The sequence below is a fragment of the Coturnix japonica genome, chromosome 5 (genome assembly GCF_001577835.2).
Source record: "Coturnix japonica isolate 7356 chromosome 5, Coturnix japonica 2.1, whole genome shotgun sequence".
NCBI classification, from domain to species: Eukaryota; Metazoa; Chordata; class Aves; order Galliformes; family Phasianidae; genus Coturnix; species Coturnix japonica.
The window spans coordinates 33,235,984-33,254,804 of NC_029520.1; the positions used below are offsets into that span (position 1 = coordinate 33,235,984).

Below are 18,821 nucleotides of genomic sequence, written 5' to 3' on the forward strand. Positions count from 1 at the left end.
TTTTTCTGAACTATTGTCCACCTCTTGGAGACAAAGTCAAGTGATTTGTTTTCATGCCGCGGTTCTGAGCTAACAAACATGTGCCCAGGGGCTCCCAATGAAACGGGGCTGGCCCTTTGCAAAGTCAATAGTTTATTTACTGAATAAGAATAAAGCACCCAGGAAGATGTTTTAAGATGTCAGCAATGCTTTTCATTAGCTGAAGATAGCATTTAGGTCTCGATCATGGCATGTTTATTCATTAGTTTCAGTGAAATCCTGGTCCTGTTTGCACGGGAAAGTAGAAGTGAGACCTGGTAGGGTGAATGAAAGGGAGAAAAGACAGGCTGTGTGTGTGTTTGCTCCTTGCACAATGAGTGGGAAAAGAAAGAAAAAAAGTCTTATTAAAAACTAACCAAAACAAAGTAACAAAAAATGCATTGAAAGGTGGTAGGTTTGTTTTTTGGGTTTTTGTTTTCCTCAAAATTCTGACCAACATTTGTCAGTGTATCTCTCCTAGATACAGCTTAAACGATGGTTAGGTTAGCATATCAATTTTCCTTGCTGAATACATTTAAAATGTAGTTGTATCCATTTGTTTCTGTTATGAAAAACAGTACTTTCAGTTCCACTCACTCTTCACAAGTCTTCTTGCTGTAAGTTTCCATAGCCTACTAACTGACATTTAATGTAAAACATTCTTCCTGCTACCTGAAACTGTTGATTCAGGGAGCTGCTTTTTGGTATTTAAACCAGACTTGATTGCTCTCCCTGCAGCTCAGCTGTGGTTACCTTCCCTCGGCCTGGAGGGCACAGTTTTGGCCTCTGCTTGTTATCAGGAATTGCAGGTTTCCCATCCCCCGAGCTTGGTAAATGCTCAGAATCTGTTTTGCTTAAAGAAAGGCTCATCGCAGAGTATTTCAGGGAAGGAAAGACAAAGGGACACCCTAACATCACCTGTTCAGTCAGTCAGTGGTAGAAGTGTAACTTAACCAAGTCTTACTCTTTCACAGAAGCTTCCTACAGCCGTGTGTTGGCTCCTGAGGAGGAGAGCATTTCAGGCTACAAGGAGCCAGAAAAGGACGCAGACCTCCTGGTTGTGATGCTGCCAAACCCTCGGCAAGTTGATGGAGGGTGGATGTAGGCTAAGGAGGAGAGATGTTCTCCTGCCTTTGTTTCCTTTTCTAATGCCGACGTCATGTTTTTCCCGCGTTATCCTGCTGCATAGTTGGGTCGCAAATAGTTAAAATGGAGAGCAGAGCATCATGTACACATTACAAACCATATGAGGCAAAACCCAGACCTTGAAGAGCTGGTCACTTCATCCCCATCCTCCTGCCAACATCCCAACAGCCTCCCCCCTCCCCCCCGCCTCCTTCCAGCAATCATTTATTATAAAGGGGTTTTATGATACAAATTTGATAATCTCCCATACACATTGGCACTGTTCTAATTGGAGTTGTAAGCCCATAAAATTCAAACCCTTTGTTTTCATGAAGGCCACAAGGTTTTAAAAGATACTATTGTACCGCCTAAAACCCATAAAATTGTCACTAGGGACTGATTAAACAGTCCTGAATTGAAACAGTGCGGATTTTGTCTAGGTCCTTTTCAACCACAACAATGCTCTTTTCAACTCCGAAGACAAAAGGAGGTTTAAGGAGCGATTCTCTGGGAGATTCTTCTAAGATAACCCCATCCATATGGGAGACAAGGTGGCCAGCAGCTGAGACAAAAATAAAAAAAAATAAATTAAAAAAAAATAAATAAAAGGGAAGGGAGAGAAGGAAAAAAGATTTCTGATGGGAGGGTGGGGGGAAGGAAAGGGAATTGGGAATAACAACAACAAAAAGACAGGTGACACAGTCTGTATTCCTCCGTGTTCTCCCTGCTGATTCGCAAGCCCGGCCCTGCCCGCATCCCCTCGGCACCTGTCCCTGCTCAGGCGCGGCGGTGATGTACGGGCGGGATGCAGTGCGGGGCCTGGTTGCGGCCTCACGTCCCGGGACACACCAGGTCCGAGGAATTCCCTCTCGGGAAAACACGCTAAAAATAAACAACCCAGAAAACAACAAAAAAACAGCTCCTGCGTACCCCTCTGCTTTTGCTCGACGACCTTTCCTTGGCAAACATCAATCCCCGCAGGTCCTCACCCCCAAATATTCCCTCTAGGTTCTTGATTGCGTTTCCCGTCGAAGGGCTGGAGACAGCCAACAATCCAAACCTGTTTTCTCTATTTTTTAAAGTGTTTACCATATTTACAGCTAGCAGCTAAATGATTATTTCCCTCCAATTAATAAAACTAATAGTTCGGCAAAGGGCTTCAAAACTTAATTCTCCAGCCGTTACCAGATTTTACTGATCTCTCGGCCACCCTGCCCCACCATACCTTTGGAACAGCTGCGGGCTAGCGGGCAAGCCCGCTCAATGCTGGCTCCTACCTTAGCGGCTCCGAAAAGCCCAGTGCTGAGCATACAGCTGCGGTGCCGGAGCCGTCGGACTGAGCTGAGCCGATGGGAATCCCGCACCGCAGCCCTCGGCCCAAACGAAGGGAACCCGCAGACACGGGCGTCCAGCACCCTCTGACAAGCCCTTATTCGCTGTTTACCGTGGCGTGGATGGGTAACAGAGGAACTCTGGTGCAAAGATCCTCTGCTGAGTTCAAGAGAGCGGGAGGTAATCCAAAGTGAATGCCCTAATGGTCAAAAATACACTTCTTATCTGAGAAAAAAAAGTATCTTTTCCCAAAATCATTTTATTAGTCACTGAAAGAATAAGCTATTTTCAAGTAAACTAGGTCGCTAGATTTTATTATTATTAATAATAAGAAGAAACCTCTCCGACAGAGCCGAGGGGAGAGGAGCTATAACCGAAGCAAAGCCGTGCCCGGCTCCGTGCCCTGGTGGCGGATTGCCTCGGCAGCCGCACTCCTTGCCAGCGGCTCTGTGCCCTGCCCGCCCCGTCCGGGAGCCTTCTGCGAGCCCGGGCCAGAGCCCTTGAGATGAGTCCTGCCCGGAGGGCGAGGCGCCGCCGTCACCAGCTCCAGGAGACGACGGCGGGATGCGTTAAGTGCTGGTACGCGGGGCAGACGCCGAGGGTGGACGGGCAGGTCGGGTAGCCCTGCACGGTGAGGGCGGCCTGGGCGCTGCATCCCGCTAGCGCGCAGCCCAGCTTGGGGCGGGCTGAGGCTGGAGAGGGGCTGGCGGGGAAGCCCCGGCACGGCTCCCCGTCCCTCAGTAGCACCGGCACAGGCATCACCACCCGGCGAAGCAAGGCGGGCGGACGCGGAGGAGGAGGGCTGCCCGGGCCCTCGCTTCGCGCCCGTTTCATCTTATAGCGGTGGTTTTGGAACCAGATCTTCACCTGCGTGGGGGTGAGGCTGAGCAGGCGAGCCAGCTGCTCCCGCTCCGGCGCCGAGAGGTATCGCTGCTGCCGGAACCGTCGCTCTAGCTCCAGCGTTTGAGCCTTGGAGAACAGCACCCGTCTCTTTTTCTTCTTTTCGGCCTCCGAGCCGCGGGCTGGGAGCGACCTCTGCGTGGAGTCGGGCAGGCTCAGCTCCGGGCCGCTCTCGTCGGAAGCTGGGGACAGCGAGGGGTTAGAGAGAGGGGCGGCCGGCCAGAATACTGGCCGCGGTGGCCGAGCGCGTCGCCTCCTGCGGAGAGAGCGCGGGGTTTACCGCAACGCTTCATCCAGAAGCTCAGAGGGGGTGCCGGGCCCAACCTGGGTGAGGGGAGCCGCAGCCACGGGACGGAAAGTCCCAGACCGGCTACACGTCTCCTCAAACACCCCCTCCACGCCTCGCGTGGCCCTGTGCGGGCGCCAGCAGCAGCGCGGGGCTAACACCAGGCTGCCAAGTGCGCGCACTTTCCTCCAGCCACTGTTACCTTAGCGCGGAGCTTATCCCGATGGGGTTCCTGCGTCCGCCCGAAGCAGAGACTCGCCCCCTCACCCCTATTTAAGAGCAGTGTATCTGCCGCGCAGTTTGGGACTTGGCGCAGCGCTGGGCTGAGCGAAGGCTGCTCGCAGCGGTGGGAAGCGCGTGGGCATCCACGGCTGCGGCCGCAGCGCTGCATGGCAGCCTGGAAGGAAAGGCACGGCGTGCGTGCTGCCTTCCGCGCTGCGGGGGGACCCGAACCCCTCCAGTACAAACAGGCGGATCCCTACAGCACTGAAACGGGAGGAAGGAATCCAGGAAGCGAGATTAAATGGTAACTGCAGAGAGACGGGAGGACACAGCCCGAGGCTAAGCTTTCTGCCATAGCCCTGCTCAGACTGAAGGGGGAAAAAAAAGATATTTTCTCTCATAAGCTCGTGGCTGGGATCCTCCAGCTGCTTCGTTGCTGTAGGTCAATAACACCTTATAAAATTCCCCCCGACGCTGTAGGCTACACGCGCTGGCGGTTCGCTTCTTCGCATCTTCCCCAGAGGAACGGGGAACAGACACACGGTAGCTGCAAGGAGATGGCGAGCTCCTGTCCGTGGTATACTCACAGGGATACTGATTTCTATCCGTCTCTATCCAGCCACGATACGGAGAGCCGTTGTAGTTCTCCGCCGAGTGATGGTGATGGTGGTGGTCAGGAGCTTGCTTCATGCTATGTACATCCTGCTCTGGTAAATCCAAAATGCTCCTCACTGTAAAACTCATCCTGCCAGATGTGGCCATAGTAGGGTGTGCACACTCCCCAAAAATATCTTCCCGAAGTCCCAAACCCCCTCCCTTGAAGCCTCGAGGAAACGACTGCGTAGTTACTGGGGAATCTCCCGACTTGAGAGTAGCCCTTCCATCTCCACCCAACCCCAAATATTAGTGTCGTTTACAGAGGTGTCCTGTTTATATAAACAGTCCTCCCCACTGCAAACACTGCCCGCTTTCAAACCGTCCCTGTCTATGGGATGCTAAGTACCTGAATTAGTCAAGTGCTAAAGCCCTAATGGGAGTAGGTGTAACCCCCCTCCCGCCACCCCCATGGGAGAATAACCCGTTACCTCCCAAAGACAGCAGGAAACAGGCTTCATCATTACATATTCTGTCTGATTAGCCAAAAGTGAGGACAGATAATGGTAATTGTTAGCAGTGAATAACATCTTGGGTGGCATGTGGATGACCAACAACCACCCCCCTCCACCCTCCACCAAAGCCACCAGCGTCCCTTCTATCCCCAGACAAAGTGAATCCTCCCAGGACATCCGCAGAGCCTGCCGAGAGCCCCCTCCCAGCTTCTCCTTCTTTATGCCCCCCCTTCCTTTCTCTCTCTTTAAACCTGGCAGGAATTTCACTCGCTATTTGCTTTATTTTCCAGGGCCGTTTGTCGCGCTCTCTTTGCCAGTGGCAGCGTACCTATCCTCAGCCCCTACCGGGGCTTTCACACCTCCGCGGGAAAGGCTTCTCCGTGCGTACGTTTTAGGGACCGTGTGCTAAGTCTCCTGGGCATGGTGTGGCTGTAAGATATACCTTTTTTTTCTCGGGAACAGCGACGGGTTGACCGTGGCTGGGTACACATGGGCAGCTCTACATACTCGCTTCATAGGGAGGAGGAGTAGGGGATTTATTAACATCATTTTACACTTTGATAACCCATGGGCGTCGTGTGTAAGGGGCAGAGAAGACTCCAGACGGCAGAGAAGGAGAAAAGCTCAGACGCGACCGCACCTTTGTTTGTTTATCCACATCCCTCCTAGCCCTGCTTCACCTGCGGCTTGTTCAGCACTTGTTCGGATCGGGGTTAGCTGCCGTCGGCTGGGGGCGGCCCCGGCTGCGCCTCCGTCTTCCCCCCTCAGCCTCTCATTGCGGAGCTGCGGTCTGGCTTTGCCCGGCTTCGGTGAGACTCACAAGCCGACACAAAGCCACCAAGCCCCGCCAGCCGCTCAAAGCAGGGCTCGCTCCCCAGCCTTAGGGCAGGGACGGGGGGACCGTGACCAGTTTCGGTTTTGTGCAGTATGAGCAGCGAGGGGAAGAAACCCGTGAGGAGAGGAGCTCCTCATCTGAACTCTGTCGCTCTTGAACGCCACCCAAAGTGCACACAATGTGGCCCCGTCGGGTAAATTGCGTGAAACCCTTCGCCTCGAAAGAGCAATCCAGAGGCACATGCAGAAACGGCTCTAGCCGGCTGCTTTGTTGGTTCAGATCTCCGTGTCCAAACAGACATCTCTAACCCATTGTGCTCAGATTATATTTATCCATCCCCAGCTTCGCCCCTCTGCCGCCTGCAGCCCCTCCCCGCCTGGCTCCGTGCGGCGCTTCGCGAAACAGCTCCACTCCACGGGAAATGAGAGCTGGGAGATAACGGCGACGAGGGGCGAGATTTATATCGCGGGGATTTGTGGCGGAGATGAACAGGGCACCGGTCTTTGGCCATCTTCCCGCATATTTCCCCGCAACTGGTGAGGCTCCATATAAACCATTCCCAGGCCGTGATTGCCGCAGCCACCTATCAAGCGTGCGGGTGACAGTAGTTATCTTCCTCGCTCCGAGCGCTGCCTCCCAGCCGTCCTGGGTGGTCGGAGCGAGGGGAGCACAAATACATGCCAACTGCTAGGCCGTGAACAAAGGGGAAATGTAGCCCTATGTCCCGGACCTGTTGGAAGCATTTGTTCCAGTCAAGATTTTGCATTTGTTCAGATCTGAAATAATAGGTGATTGACGCCTTCCCACAATGTGCTTTAACTCTCCGGGATAAATCGGAGCTTGTTCCTTGTTGTCATGGTTTTCAATAGGGTTCAATGGGATTGAACCACTATCGACTCTGCTTTACGTCTCCGGCAGCCCCGTTCATACAAATTTATTAGTTATGTCTTTTTAAATAAGATTAAATAGAAGGGACGCGGCCGCGCTCCGCCGAGCGGCTCCTCCCGCACCGCTGTCGGCCCCGGGCCCGGCTCCCGGTGTGTCACTCCCCGTGTCGCTCTCACGTCAACCCGGGGGGGCTCGATCCTGTCGCCCCGCCTGGCAGAGCCGGGCTTACCTGCGGGCAGCGTACTGCCGCCTGCTTCCGGCCGTCCCGAGAGCAAAGGAGGCCGCAACGTGCTTATTAATAACTTGACCTTGCGGGCAAACATTTTCTGAGTGCCTGTGCTCGGAGCTGGGTGCCGGGAGGGGAGGGGGGGGCAGCAGTGAAGGGGCGGGCCGGGTGCTCGGAGTCTCAGAGCTGTACAGTACCGCAGTGGCTCTTACAAGGAGTTTGCTAAGGACTCTCCAAAGAAAGTGCAAAAACTCTGCGAGGAAAAAAAGTGGGGATGAGAGAAAGAGAGTCTACTTCAGTGACCTCTCTTAGCCTTTTAATCTATTTAACATCCTAAGCCCACACTGATGTGTAGAAATAAGTAAATGGTACTCTTCAACCCTTAAGAGCTCTTCAGCATCAAATATTTGCACTTACTCTTAGAGTTTTTCTCAAATAGCACAAGACACATTCCCCCTGGACGAGCCGAGCTATCTAAATATACCTACGCATTGTTATCTGCGGGAAATAGTTCCCTTCAAAGGGAGAACCCAATAACCTGAAATGTTTCATGTCTTGTTTTGCTTGGGACCGACTCCGTACTTTCCAGCCCCGGCTGCCCAGCCCCGTTGCGGGCTCTGCCGGTTCACGTTTCACTCCCTCGGGGGACGCTCTGGCGCTGAGGACCACCGGGGGCAGCAGCTTTTGACAAGGGGATTGGGCCGGGATGGGCAGCACCGGCTGCGCACCCCACTCATGGGCCCGCGGAGGAGGGCTGAGCGTGCCCGTCCTTTCTAATTTCCCAGCGACACTGCGCTTAATGCCCACTTTTCTTAGAGGATAAAGGAAAGAAAAAAGATTCGAAATCAATAATGTTTATTTGTTCCCGAGTTATTCACAGCGCGCTTTTCGTCCCTCCCCGCAGCCAAGTGTCTTTGGTTGAGGCTCAAGAGAAACAGGGCAGGAACAGCAGCGTTCTCCAACCCGAGACGTGGCCCGGCCCTTTTGGGGATATCCTGGAGCTCTCCTGGACCTTCCCCTATCCCTTCGGGGCTCTGCCGCTCTCCTACCCGGTTCCTCTCCCCCAGGCACCCCTACCCGGCAAGCCCGGCTATAAACACCTGAGAATACAGGGCACGTTTTTACCCCAGTAAAAGCTGGTGGATGCAGTCGTAGCTTTACGGAGGAGCCCTCCATAGGGCTTAGCAGATGGCTGCGGGACAGCACCAGCACCCAGGGGAGGAGGCTGAGAGGCGCCCAGGCTTTGCTGCGAGCTGCGTGCGGTTCAGCCGCGGAAGCTGTCGGGGCAGCACACCTCGGAGGTCTCACAGCCACGGGCCGCTGATGGCTGGGAAATGAGGCATGGAAAGTGAGCGACTTGACAAATACCACAACAACACTTGGCAAATGAAACCTTGGCCTAGAGTTTTCTTTCTCTAGAATACTGGATTTTAATATTTCAGCCTGTGCTCAGTGTGTATATGGGAGGATTCGAAACTCACCACTTTGGGTTTACTGAAAGGAAAACCTGATCTCACAGAATTCAATAGAAACTTCAGAATTTAAAATGCGAAATTAAAACAGGCAAGATGCCACCTTACCATAAAATCCTTTACTTCATTTTCCAATAATGAAAATTTCCATAGCTTTGAAGTTTTCTTTTGTAAGTGCCTGAATATAGTATCTTCCCCTCTCAACATCTGAACAGCCTTAACTTTGAATCTTATCATAAACTCTTGTCTTTTCACTTTGCAATCTATATTCTTTACAGTGTATTTTATGATTAGGGCAACATTGTAGAAGGATTGTAATATTCTCTACAGGAAGGATTGGTTTCTATTTCTCTCTATATTGTATTTGTCTCTTTTCCCCAGAATAATATGATTTACTTTAGGTCATAGGTTTTTGTGCTTTCTAATATTTCCTAGAAGTCTACATTAAAAATATATATATGTTTTTAAAATACCTTCTTATTGTATTGTATTTTCCCCAGCTTCGTTATTTCTTCTTTTCCCCAGCCTAAATACAATGAACTCAACCGAAAACCTCAAGATTTTGTTTCATTTAATGGTTATTTTAAAGCCTCTAATTCTCTGGTGCTCTACATTCTACTTCACCTAAATCATGTCTCCTTTTGCTACCAGTTTCCATTTGGTTTCACAGAGCACATTAATTAAAAATAAATAATAATAATTAAAAATAACTAATAATTATTAAACATGTTATCCAAGGCTTACACTTTCTCTGAAGCCCTCAATTTTCTGTTCTGCATTTAAACAAGAGGCATTACTCCTCAAAACATGGATTACCCTCAGCAGCGGACAGAGCTTTTCATTTGCTCCTTGTGATCATCCCGGAGGAATTATTTTGCAAATGGACCACAAGCACAGCAGCTAGGGACAAGCTCTGCCTGCCCTCTCTTGGACTGGGATGAGCTTGTGCTGTGCCTAGGTGGTGTGTCCTCGCACTGAGAGAAAGTGGAGTGAGGCTGCCGCTTGCCCGGGTTTCCCTTTCCTTGGAATGCCTGGACCTCGGATCTTGGGGAGAGGCTGAGGAAACAGAGATTTTGCTCCCCTGCCAGTACACCGCCCTTGGGCAAGCAGGGAATACCCACTGAAATTACCTGGGTGGCACAACTGCAGCAGTCCCATTGATGCCATTCCTCTCCATTTTTATTCCACTGCAGGGGCAGGGCCAGGCTCCAGCTGAAGGGTGAAGGGCTTGCTCCCAGGTCCCATTCCCACTGCCACAGCTGGAGCATGCAGAGCCTTTTCCCCAGGGTAAGGTGCTCATGCTTGTGGTGAAGGAGGCATCTCTGGAATGCAGGGTGACAGCGGCCGTGAAAGGGACACGTCTACAGCAGAGGCTGTGACTTTTTCCCCAAGATCTCTGAGTGCTTAGGCACCCAGCTACTCCTATTCTTCCACGAGGATGAGGTTCCTAAAGCCAGCAGCAAGTCTGCATCAAAAACCCCACCAAGTCTTTAACAAGTTGCTAAGAAATTACAGCAGAGGACAGGAGTGTCTCCCAGGGAAGCCATCCTGCTCACCAGACCTTTGTCTCTGACAGAACTTCACAAACGCGTGGAGGCATTTTGTGCTTTGAATGGCTTGCAAAGGGACATATATTGTTCTTCAGTGTATGACTCTTTGGCTGGGACTGATATTTATTAATTACATTTTAAAGTGTATTCCCCATTTGTTAAATAATATTAAATTCTGATACAAGACTACTGTGAGAATAAAATTAGCAGTCAAAATTATAAACATAAAAAAGGTCTTTTTGTCACTTTCATAAGATATGATTTCCGTCCTCTGCGTCTTGCTGGGTTACCCAGAAGCAGAAGTGCTTTGGCTGGTACCTGCTGGCTGGCTGCCCCTCACATGTGCTGACTGCCTCCAAGCCTGCTGCCAAGCCAAATGTTTGCCTTCCTTCCCTTAGTCAGCCAATAACTCAGGCTTTCTCTCAAGCCATTGTGTTTCTCCAAACTCCTGCAATCATAATTGGTTTTGAGACTCCTGTCTGTTGATTGAATTTGTTTGAGGCTGCCTTTTTTTTCCCCTCTGGGTGCCACACAAGGACTGTCTGTGCCAGTAGCCCCCATTCTGTTCTCTTGGTGGGTGGGAGTTTACTGGCGCTTCCAGTTTGTAACACTAGAAACTGGATTTTATGTTTGACTGCATGTAGGCCAGACCAAATGTCCCCATTTACAAATGTGCTTTGAAATCTGCATTTGAGTTTCTCAGCTTTGCCCTGACTTGATATTAAGGTGCCTTTTTGTGTCCCTACATATATATGTACTGAAGAGAATTATATCAGGTTTGTGCAGCAAGGAGCTGAGGTTTATTTTTGTATACAAAAATTCCTCAACTAAGATTCAGCTCATGACACACACCCAACTTTATGTACTTTGTATATGAAAGTGTGTACACACACTTTTGATGCTCACTATTTTCCGTCATAAACCTTAAAGTTCACAGTAGGTGATTTATTTTCCTTTCTGTTTCAGCGTCTGTCTTTACAACTCTCTTCTGTTTTTCTTCCCTTCTCTCACTCATGTTTTACCTCTTTTGCCCTCATTTTTCTCTCCTGACAGTTTCCATTTGAAAGCCTATTTGCAGTCATTTTCTCACAGCACATCTGAACATAATCTATACCAGCAGATCTTGTGTTAACAAATCATGAGTATATGCAGTAATTTCTCAGTCCCATTGCAGTTCTTTAAATGTTGTTAGTCACTAAACTGAACAGTAAAACATACAAAGATCCCCTGACAGTCCTAGGCTGAAATATCTGATTATGAAACAATAGCCAGAAGTATGTTTCAGATATGCTTCATTTTAAGCTTGCGCTCAGGTTGTTCAGTAAAATCCTTGGGTCTGATACTGCTGTCATTACGCATTCTTAATCTAAAGGGTCTTAAAGTTAAGCTTTGGTGAGCACTGCTGTACAGTTTGGGTCAAGAAATTTATTTCATTTGAACAAGCTGCACCTTTGCTAGATGTGGGGAGAATACAAATGTCTCCCTGGGTTGTTTCCTCCAAGGTTCCTTTGTGCAGTAATTATCGAAGTCCGGCACTAGCAAGTTAGCTGCATGGTCTGAATGAGTGTGGGCCAGAAGTGAACAGAAGAGATCTAAAATACGATTGGTTCAGTTCACCCCACATCTATTTCTGCAATGTAAAATAATGGCAGATTTTACTGAAGTGTATCATACAACTTCTGTGATTATAATGACATAACATGTGAGTAGCAATACAGTGCACTAATCATATAAATTGTTGTCAAAACCTCTAAATGAACACACTGGAGATGTATTTCAGAATGGACTCACTGCCTGATCCGTGTTACTACAAGTGTCTGTGCTGAGTTCTGGACCTCTGTGTGCACTGTGCTTGTGTTCACTAGAGCTATTTAAATAGCCCCACTCTCTAAGGCAGAGAAGTTATTAATAGAGTGGAAGTGGCTGCTGCAAGAATGCTTCAGAAGAAAATGCCTTGAGGTATCTGGGGATTTTAATAAATTGCAAACGCAGTGACATAATATTACATAGCAACTTTCAAAATGCCACAGCTGAAGTTCCCATAAAATGTGCAGGAGTGATCTCTCATATAGTTTGGAGTGGGTTAGGTTTTTAAAAAAAATTTTTAAATTTATTTTTTATTTTTTATTTTTTTCCCTTGAGTGTACTTGTGTGATGATTGAAGTCAGGCACTGCCCTGGCAGTTGCTGTGGGCAGGAACAGCTCTGACTGCCTCTAATTCTGCAGCAACAGAGAAAACCCCTGCAGTTTCCTCAGAGAAGAATCTGACTCGTGCATCAAACAACTCCTAAACACACAGGGTCAGTGGAAATGGGAGGACAGAAAGCCAGGAAGCAAGAAGAGCACACAATAACTAATAGTGAATAAATGGCTGCCGGCCCTCCCATCTCTGCCCTCCTTTTCAGGCTGATCTCGAAGGAAGGCTGGGTATTGGTTTTCTGCGGGTTAGTCAGCTTCACACACAGAGTCTTAAACTCTGCTGAAGCATCTTATAACTTCCTCACTGTTTTGTTGTATGCTGACAACCACCCTATATTAACATACTTGTTAGAAACATCCCTGACAACTTGTCTGTGATAATCTCTCAGCTTTTGGTAGGACAAATAATAACTGCTTTAAACACCTATTCATTAGTTCTGTTAGTCTGAATGGCTTCTTTGGTGCTGAAAGTTCTCCCTGAAATTCCCAGAGTTACTATATTTCCAAAGTCAAACTTGGGAACATCCGTTCCTGCCTCAGGTTGTGGGTACTGGATGTGTAAAACCACAGCTCTGAGACTTTCTCCCTTGTACTGTGGTGCTTAAGCATGCTGACAGGAAGAACAGTGGATGATTAATTTTAAAACAAAACATTCCTGCCAGCCCTCTGCAGCTCAATGGAAGCTGTGGTGACTGAGGCATTTATGGAGAAGATTTCAAAACGAGATGTATTTATCCCAGGACAGTACTCTATTACCGTGACTTTTGGTGGTATACCTTCAATGACCCTAGTACACAGTACAGAGTAACCTTAGTATAATAGTTCTCATATGATGGAATTTGTTGTAACAGTGAAAAAAAAAAAAAAAAAAAAAGCTACTTGGCTATTTCTGGAGCAGACACATTCCAAACTTCTTTTTTTTTTTTTTTTTTTTTTTCTTTTTAATCTTTTTCTTCTTTTTAATATATTTTCTTTCCTCCTGTTCCTTATTCAGTCAGCAAAAATGTCCATCGATTAAAAATGCAAATGCTAAGCCAGCTCACAACATCATTTGTATTATGCCCAACCTCAAGCAGATTTACAGAACTTAATGTTTAGCAGCACTGGCTTTAGAGGGCTGACTCCTTTTGTGAGTTTGCAGTGATCTATTGCGTTGATTTAGTTGACATTTACAGTTACACAGCACAGGATTGCACGATGCATGTTTAATTTGATAAATATTTTCTTGAGCAGCAGCTGTTTTATTTTATGTATTTAATCAGAGAAGTGCTTTGTAAAGCTACGGTGTGCTCTGGTCCGTAACAAATGTTTACTTTTAAGAAGAAAAGAGTTCATCTGTACTCAAACAGTTGCATTATGCATTCTATCAGGCTGTGTTGCAGGGGGAATATAGATCAAAACACAAAGGAGAAATGTTTGAAAAAGGGACCTGGGTGCTGTTTCTCCTGGAATCACAGTGACACGCAGTCAGCTCCTGGCCGATGGGCACCGCTGCACCCGGCCCTGAGCATTTCACTGAGGGAGGAAGGTGGCAGCGCGGAGCTGCCCATCGGCACGGGGCTGTGCACAATGGCTGAAAGGCGACCACCCAAAGTGACGCTGCAGCGGGAGGGTGCGCTGAGACCTGCAGCGGTGACCTCGGCCTGTGACCAGTGGAGTGCAGAGTCACTGAGTCAGGAAGGTACCTTGGGCCCTGCCTCTCAGCAGTCGTGTGAATCAGCATAAGCATCTTATAATGCATGAAAAACTTTGCGAGTAACCAAGTGAGCTGAGATGGGACTGGGAGGCTGGGGGTGCCCTCAAGTGAAGCACCAAGCAGCAGCCAGAACCACAGCTGCTCTTTCAGTTTGACAGGCAATTGTCTGCCGGGAAATCCTGCAGCAGAACTTTTGGCAATGTATTTGGGCAACTTCTATGCTTAGCTCACCAAAATCAGGAGCCTTGAGCTGTGCTTTGTGGTCTTGAGGCAGAGGTGGGAAAAAGGGAGAGGTCTCATTTGTGCCATAGAAGTAGGGTGATATGAAAATATGTTTAAGCACCCACAAAAGCAGACCTTAGGCTTCCCTGTGCACCCATAAAGATATTTTGTGCCACTTGGGACTTCCAGGCTACTTTTTCACACTCTAGGTATATATACAGCTGGGAATACAGAGAAAAGATACAGCTTAACTTAATCAGTGCTGCAGTTTATTGTGTTTTGTGGTCCTCAGAGGATTTAAATTTGCTTGGATGTGACAGCTGTATTGCAGCTGCAGCCAGAATACTCTGTCGTTCTTTAGTGTCAACAGAAACATTTGGAGAGATTTCCTGTACTGCCTGGGTTGATTCTTTTATTTCTTACAGCTTTTGTTTTATGAAATTAATCTTTGTACTCTTAAGTGTTTAAATTTGTATTCTTCCGGCCTCAGTTTTTGATCCTCATGTGCTCTGCTTAGTTTTTCTCTTAGGCAGTAATCACCACAGCAACATTTTCTATTTTCCTCTTCCAGGTCCAGAAACTCAGTGTTCGGAGCCTTCCTAACACTGACCAGTGCACTGTGTGCTATGTTCAGGGGACCTCAGTGTGGCAAAAGGGACCTGGCTCAGTGTGTATCTTTGGATTACTCTTCTGCGTCTCCAGGCCAACCACACAAGTTACACTATCTAGAAGCAACGAAGTGCAATGCTGAACCAGACTCCACTGCATTTGTAGTCTATTGTGAAGAGGTTATACTCACTGGACAGCGTGATCTCAAGTAGATTTCATTAGCATAAAAAAAATCAAATTTATGCAAGGTGTCTATACTAACCTGAAACACAATAAAAACCAATGTTGACAAATAGACTGTCAATATTATTTTAAATAAAACTAGTGTTTTCCCTTCCAAAATAATAAAAAGCAAAGAAAAAAATAAGGAAATATACACACACAAAAAAAAAACCAGCAGAACTGCTGAGAGAAAAATAAAGTACAGATAGATGTATGAAAGCAAGCATGTGTTGTGCTTTTTTACACATATACAGATTTAGAGTGGGTGTATATATCTCCATCGATTTAATGGAGATACACTGATTTAAACCAGTTATGTTGCTGGTGCTAGGTATTTTATTATTTCTTTTATTGCCTTACTGTGCCAGTTTACAGCATGGACACAAGAAATGAAGGGCTAACAGTGCCTGAAAATGAGCTGAAATATTGCAGTGGTGGAGAAGTGTTTAATTGCTTGTCAAAGTTAACACTGTATTTAGTGTGGGCACATAAGGAATATCTTACACAAGTGGATTTACAGAAAGAAGACCTCGCTAAATTGGGATCATAAAGGTCTACAGCTACAAGTGGGAAGAAAAATATTGTTTTTATAGTAAACCATAAATGTCCATGACCAGCATCAGATAATGCCATAGTAACTGGCTGCATACAGTGGGGACGGTGAGAGCTACAGCTGTTCCCTTTATGCCCAGCAGCACTTCAGCATGGGCTGCCTGCTGCCAGCCAGTCTGGATGCCTGGCCAGAAAACAGAATCCTACAGGTGGTAGTAACAGAGCAGAGGATCAGGCTCCACTGCACCTAAACAGCAGGATCTTTGTGCAAGGATTGTTCTATATGGAGTTTCCATTCTTAGTTTGGAAAACTTCCCTGGACCCTTCTTTATTTTCCACTGTTTTTACTTCCCCCCACTGCTATGTGTGCCCGTCCCACAGCATGGCAGGTGGGACACAGGTGATACATGACGGGACACATCTCCTGTAGTCTGCAATAGTACAAGTCCATAGGCTTTGCTTTGTCCATTACTAGACAGATGTTTAAAAGATAAAACTGCCATTAAAAAGGATAAGTACACTTGAGTAAGCAAGGGCCAAGTCTCTATTGGTGGTTTGGGCACCAAACCAGGAATAGCAATGTACAATACACCTGGCTCCTAATATCCTTTTGGGAAATAATATCCTGTAAACACAAAAGCTAGAAAAGAACCTTTTTTTGAAAACCGAGTTTCTTTCATGTTCATGTGACGTCAGGATGAGGGGCTTTAAAGGAAAATCAAATTGCTATTAGTCCACAAGTTTCACGAATCCTACAAAGGCCTCTTCCCTTTGCACTGACAATATAAGAAGTTTTTGCAGGGCATCTGCATTGTGTTTGTAACCACTTTAGCATACTTTCATGTTTAGTGGCTAAGCCAGGCCCTTAGTTTAAATAACAATCTGTGCTTCCATCTTTTACACTAATACAATATCACATTCCAGCCTTGATGAGTAAACACTGTTCAGGGAGGGTTCAAATTAAATAGCAGTGGAGAATCAGAAAATGGCTGAACCCTAAACAACATAAGTGACAGGGATTTGTCATGGGAATCTACTCTTTTATATAGGAAAAATTTGGCTGAAGTTTTCCGGCTACTTAGCCATTCAGTTCTGTTCAGAAGGACAAACTGAGCTATCAGGTGATACTAAGGCCAGTAAAACCATATGCTGAATAAGTATCTGTTCTCATTGGCTGACTTGAACCTACAGAAGCAACACCACATCCTCCAGGGACTGAAGTTCACTGACTGTCTTCTGATAATCATCCTATTGCACTTGGAATGAAGGGGATCAATCCAGTCTGACAGCAATTCAGAACTAATCAGCACATTTTCTGGGATATTCAGAAAATGAGTTAGAGGAAAGAGGGTCAGTGTCCAGAGAGCACTGGAGACAGTAGCGCATGCAGCACTGTCAAATGTCCCTTATCATAAGCCAGCTAGAAGCTCAAAGCGAGGTTCACAGAAATGCATTTAAGTTTGTACTGCACATAAATATTGTGCATAAATATTACATTGCCTTCTCCAAGGTAATATAACTGGCATAAACTGCAAAAAATCAGCTAAGCATTAGAGGCTCGTACAACAGGGAAGTACGCTGTTGGGACTTGGACACACAAAGTGAACAGTCTGTTTTCACCCTTACTGCATTTCTTTGTTTGTAACAACTTGAACTATTTCACAGCAGCATAAAGACAACTACAGAGAAAAGGAATCCCAGCAGTGCTTGTTTTTAAAGTATCTTTTCTTCCTACACAAGGTCCTTTAAGACTGGCAAGTAAAAAGCTCTTGTCAGCCTTCCATTCCATTTATTTCTATGGCTCCACAATGTGCTCTCCCTCCATGCATCCTCTTGCAGTCCGCTGTTGGCTCTTTGTTGTCTGGAGACTCACTAGGATTCTAACATTTTACCTAAATTGCTCAGTAGAAAAATATCAGAATATTTCATTTCATCAGCTTGAAGTACTTTGCTTCTCTACAGTTGAAGCACTTCAATTCAGCTGTAATATTTTGACTTTAGCAAAATAATGAAATACTGTAAACTGTAAGCATTGAAGCCAATGCAAAAAGATTGAAGCTTGCAGAGAATGTCTTTTTGAGGTATTTCAAGTCACAACAAATTTTGACTTTTCCTTTTAAACATGAAGGTTTTTTGTTTTCTTGTTTTTCAAAAGAAAAGGAAACAAATTCTAGATTTGGTTTTCTTCTAACAAAGTGGGTATTGTCCAGCCACTGGTTACTCATACCAAAAATAGGGTTGCTTCCTCAAGAACTTAGTATTTAGATAGACACTGGCCATAGTGTGATGCATAGACTGACAGCCTCCTGTATGAGAACTGCTCTCTGCAGTGCAGCTGAGAGATTTATCTTCAATTTTAATCCTCATGGAAGGATCACACTCCTTTCAGGCATAGAACAATGCTTAAAACAGAAACTGTCCAGCAAAATGAGCAGTGATTGGGCTTTCTGGGCCATTCAAGGTCACAAAAATGAAGATATAAGGGATATTGTGATTTTTTTTGTACCTCAACAGCCATCCCGTTCTTTGTAACAGGTTTTCAGCACTGTGATTGAGATCAAGGGAGTCAATGTAGCCAAAAATCTGTTCTGACTTCTGTAAAGCAATTTATGACCTTTGGAAGGGAAAGTGGTTGAAGAGTCAAATACAGAGATAAGGAGAGAAATGCTTCTGCTGTGGATACAGATCACTGTTTCAAAATCTCACTATTTCAAAAACCAACCAAGTATATTGCACAGGTGAGAGAACTACTAAATATGAAAGACTCAGTACTGAAATAAGGGAGAATGTCTTCATTAGGCTCATGTCTTAATGAAGTCAGAAATCATAAAACTTCCTTCCTTGTTGATGCCAGAGGATCAAAACCTTTAAGGCAGGGGGAAATAAAGGCTGAAGGTGAATAAAGGCACAAAGCTATTCTGAAGAAGGATTTCTGAAATATCAGCTCCAACCACATAGCACATCTCTTCACTTTCCTACATTGGTAGAAAGCCTCTATTGTAGGAAGGGAGCTGTAGGAACTGTGCTCTGTGGCTTACACAAGGAAAGGGGGAAGATGAAATGAAACAATAGGTACTGAACTCTGGGCATTACAGGAGAAGAGCAATGCAGAGCACAACCTACACGTGTATAAGTTGACTTTTCATGATTCACAGAAATAAAAGATAATATTATAGAGGAAAACTTGATAGAATCTTTTTTTTCCCCTCCTATTCATTGGACAGTAAATATTGGAAGAATATCTGGGAAAAAACAAACAAACAAACAAACAGAAAAGGTTATTTTATGTCCAACTTTTTTTTCCCCTAAAAAATATGTCTGTTATTTTTTTATGTTGAATTGATTCTAATCGCTGCAT

At 46.4% G+C, this 18,821-nt stretch overlaps 1 protein-coding gene across 3 annotated transcripts; it reads right to left on the reverse strand.

The window, feature by feature from the left end:
• Positions 1-2,714: 2,714 nt before the first annotated feature.
• On the reverse strand, positions 2,715-5,116 carry NKX2-8 (NK2 homeobox 8). 3 transcript variants are annotated; one of them, XM_015865028.2, is made up of 2 exons: positions 4,471-5,116; positions 2,715-3,557 (listed from the first exon to the last, which is right to left on the reverse strand). In XM_015865028.2, the coding sequence occupies exons 1-2, from the start codon at positions 4,643-4,645 to the stop codon at positions 3,013-3,015; spliced, it is 720 nt and encodes a 239-aa protein (XP_015720514.1). In that variant the 5' UTR covers positions 4,646-5,116; the 3' UTR covers positions 2,715-3,012. The 3 variants fall into 3 exon arrangements, 1 of the variants encoding a protein (XP_015720514.1); XR_001555775.2 differs by lacking the exon at positions 4,471-5,116 and adding an exon at positions 3,864-4,462 and having other exon boundaries at positions 3,452-3,557; XR_001555776.2 differs by lacking the exon at positions 4,471-5,116 and adding an exon at positions 3,864-4,462 and having other exon boundaries at positions 3,465-3,631.
• Positions 5,117-18,821: the final 13,705 nt, after the last annotated feature.

Bases quoted from the DNA above. Each gene is read 5' to 3' on its own strand.
- NKX2-8 (XM_015865028.2), bottom strand. From the start codon at position 4,645: ATGGCCACATCTGGCAGGATGAGTTTTACAGTGAGGAGCATTTTGGAT. The intron at 3,558-4,470 runs GTGAGTATACCA...CGCTGTCCCCAG, and splicing joins GGATAGAAATCAGTATCCCT to CTTCCGACGAGAGCGGCCCG.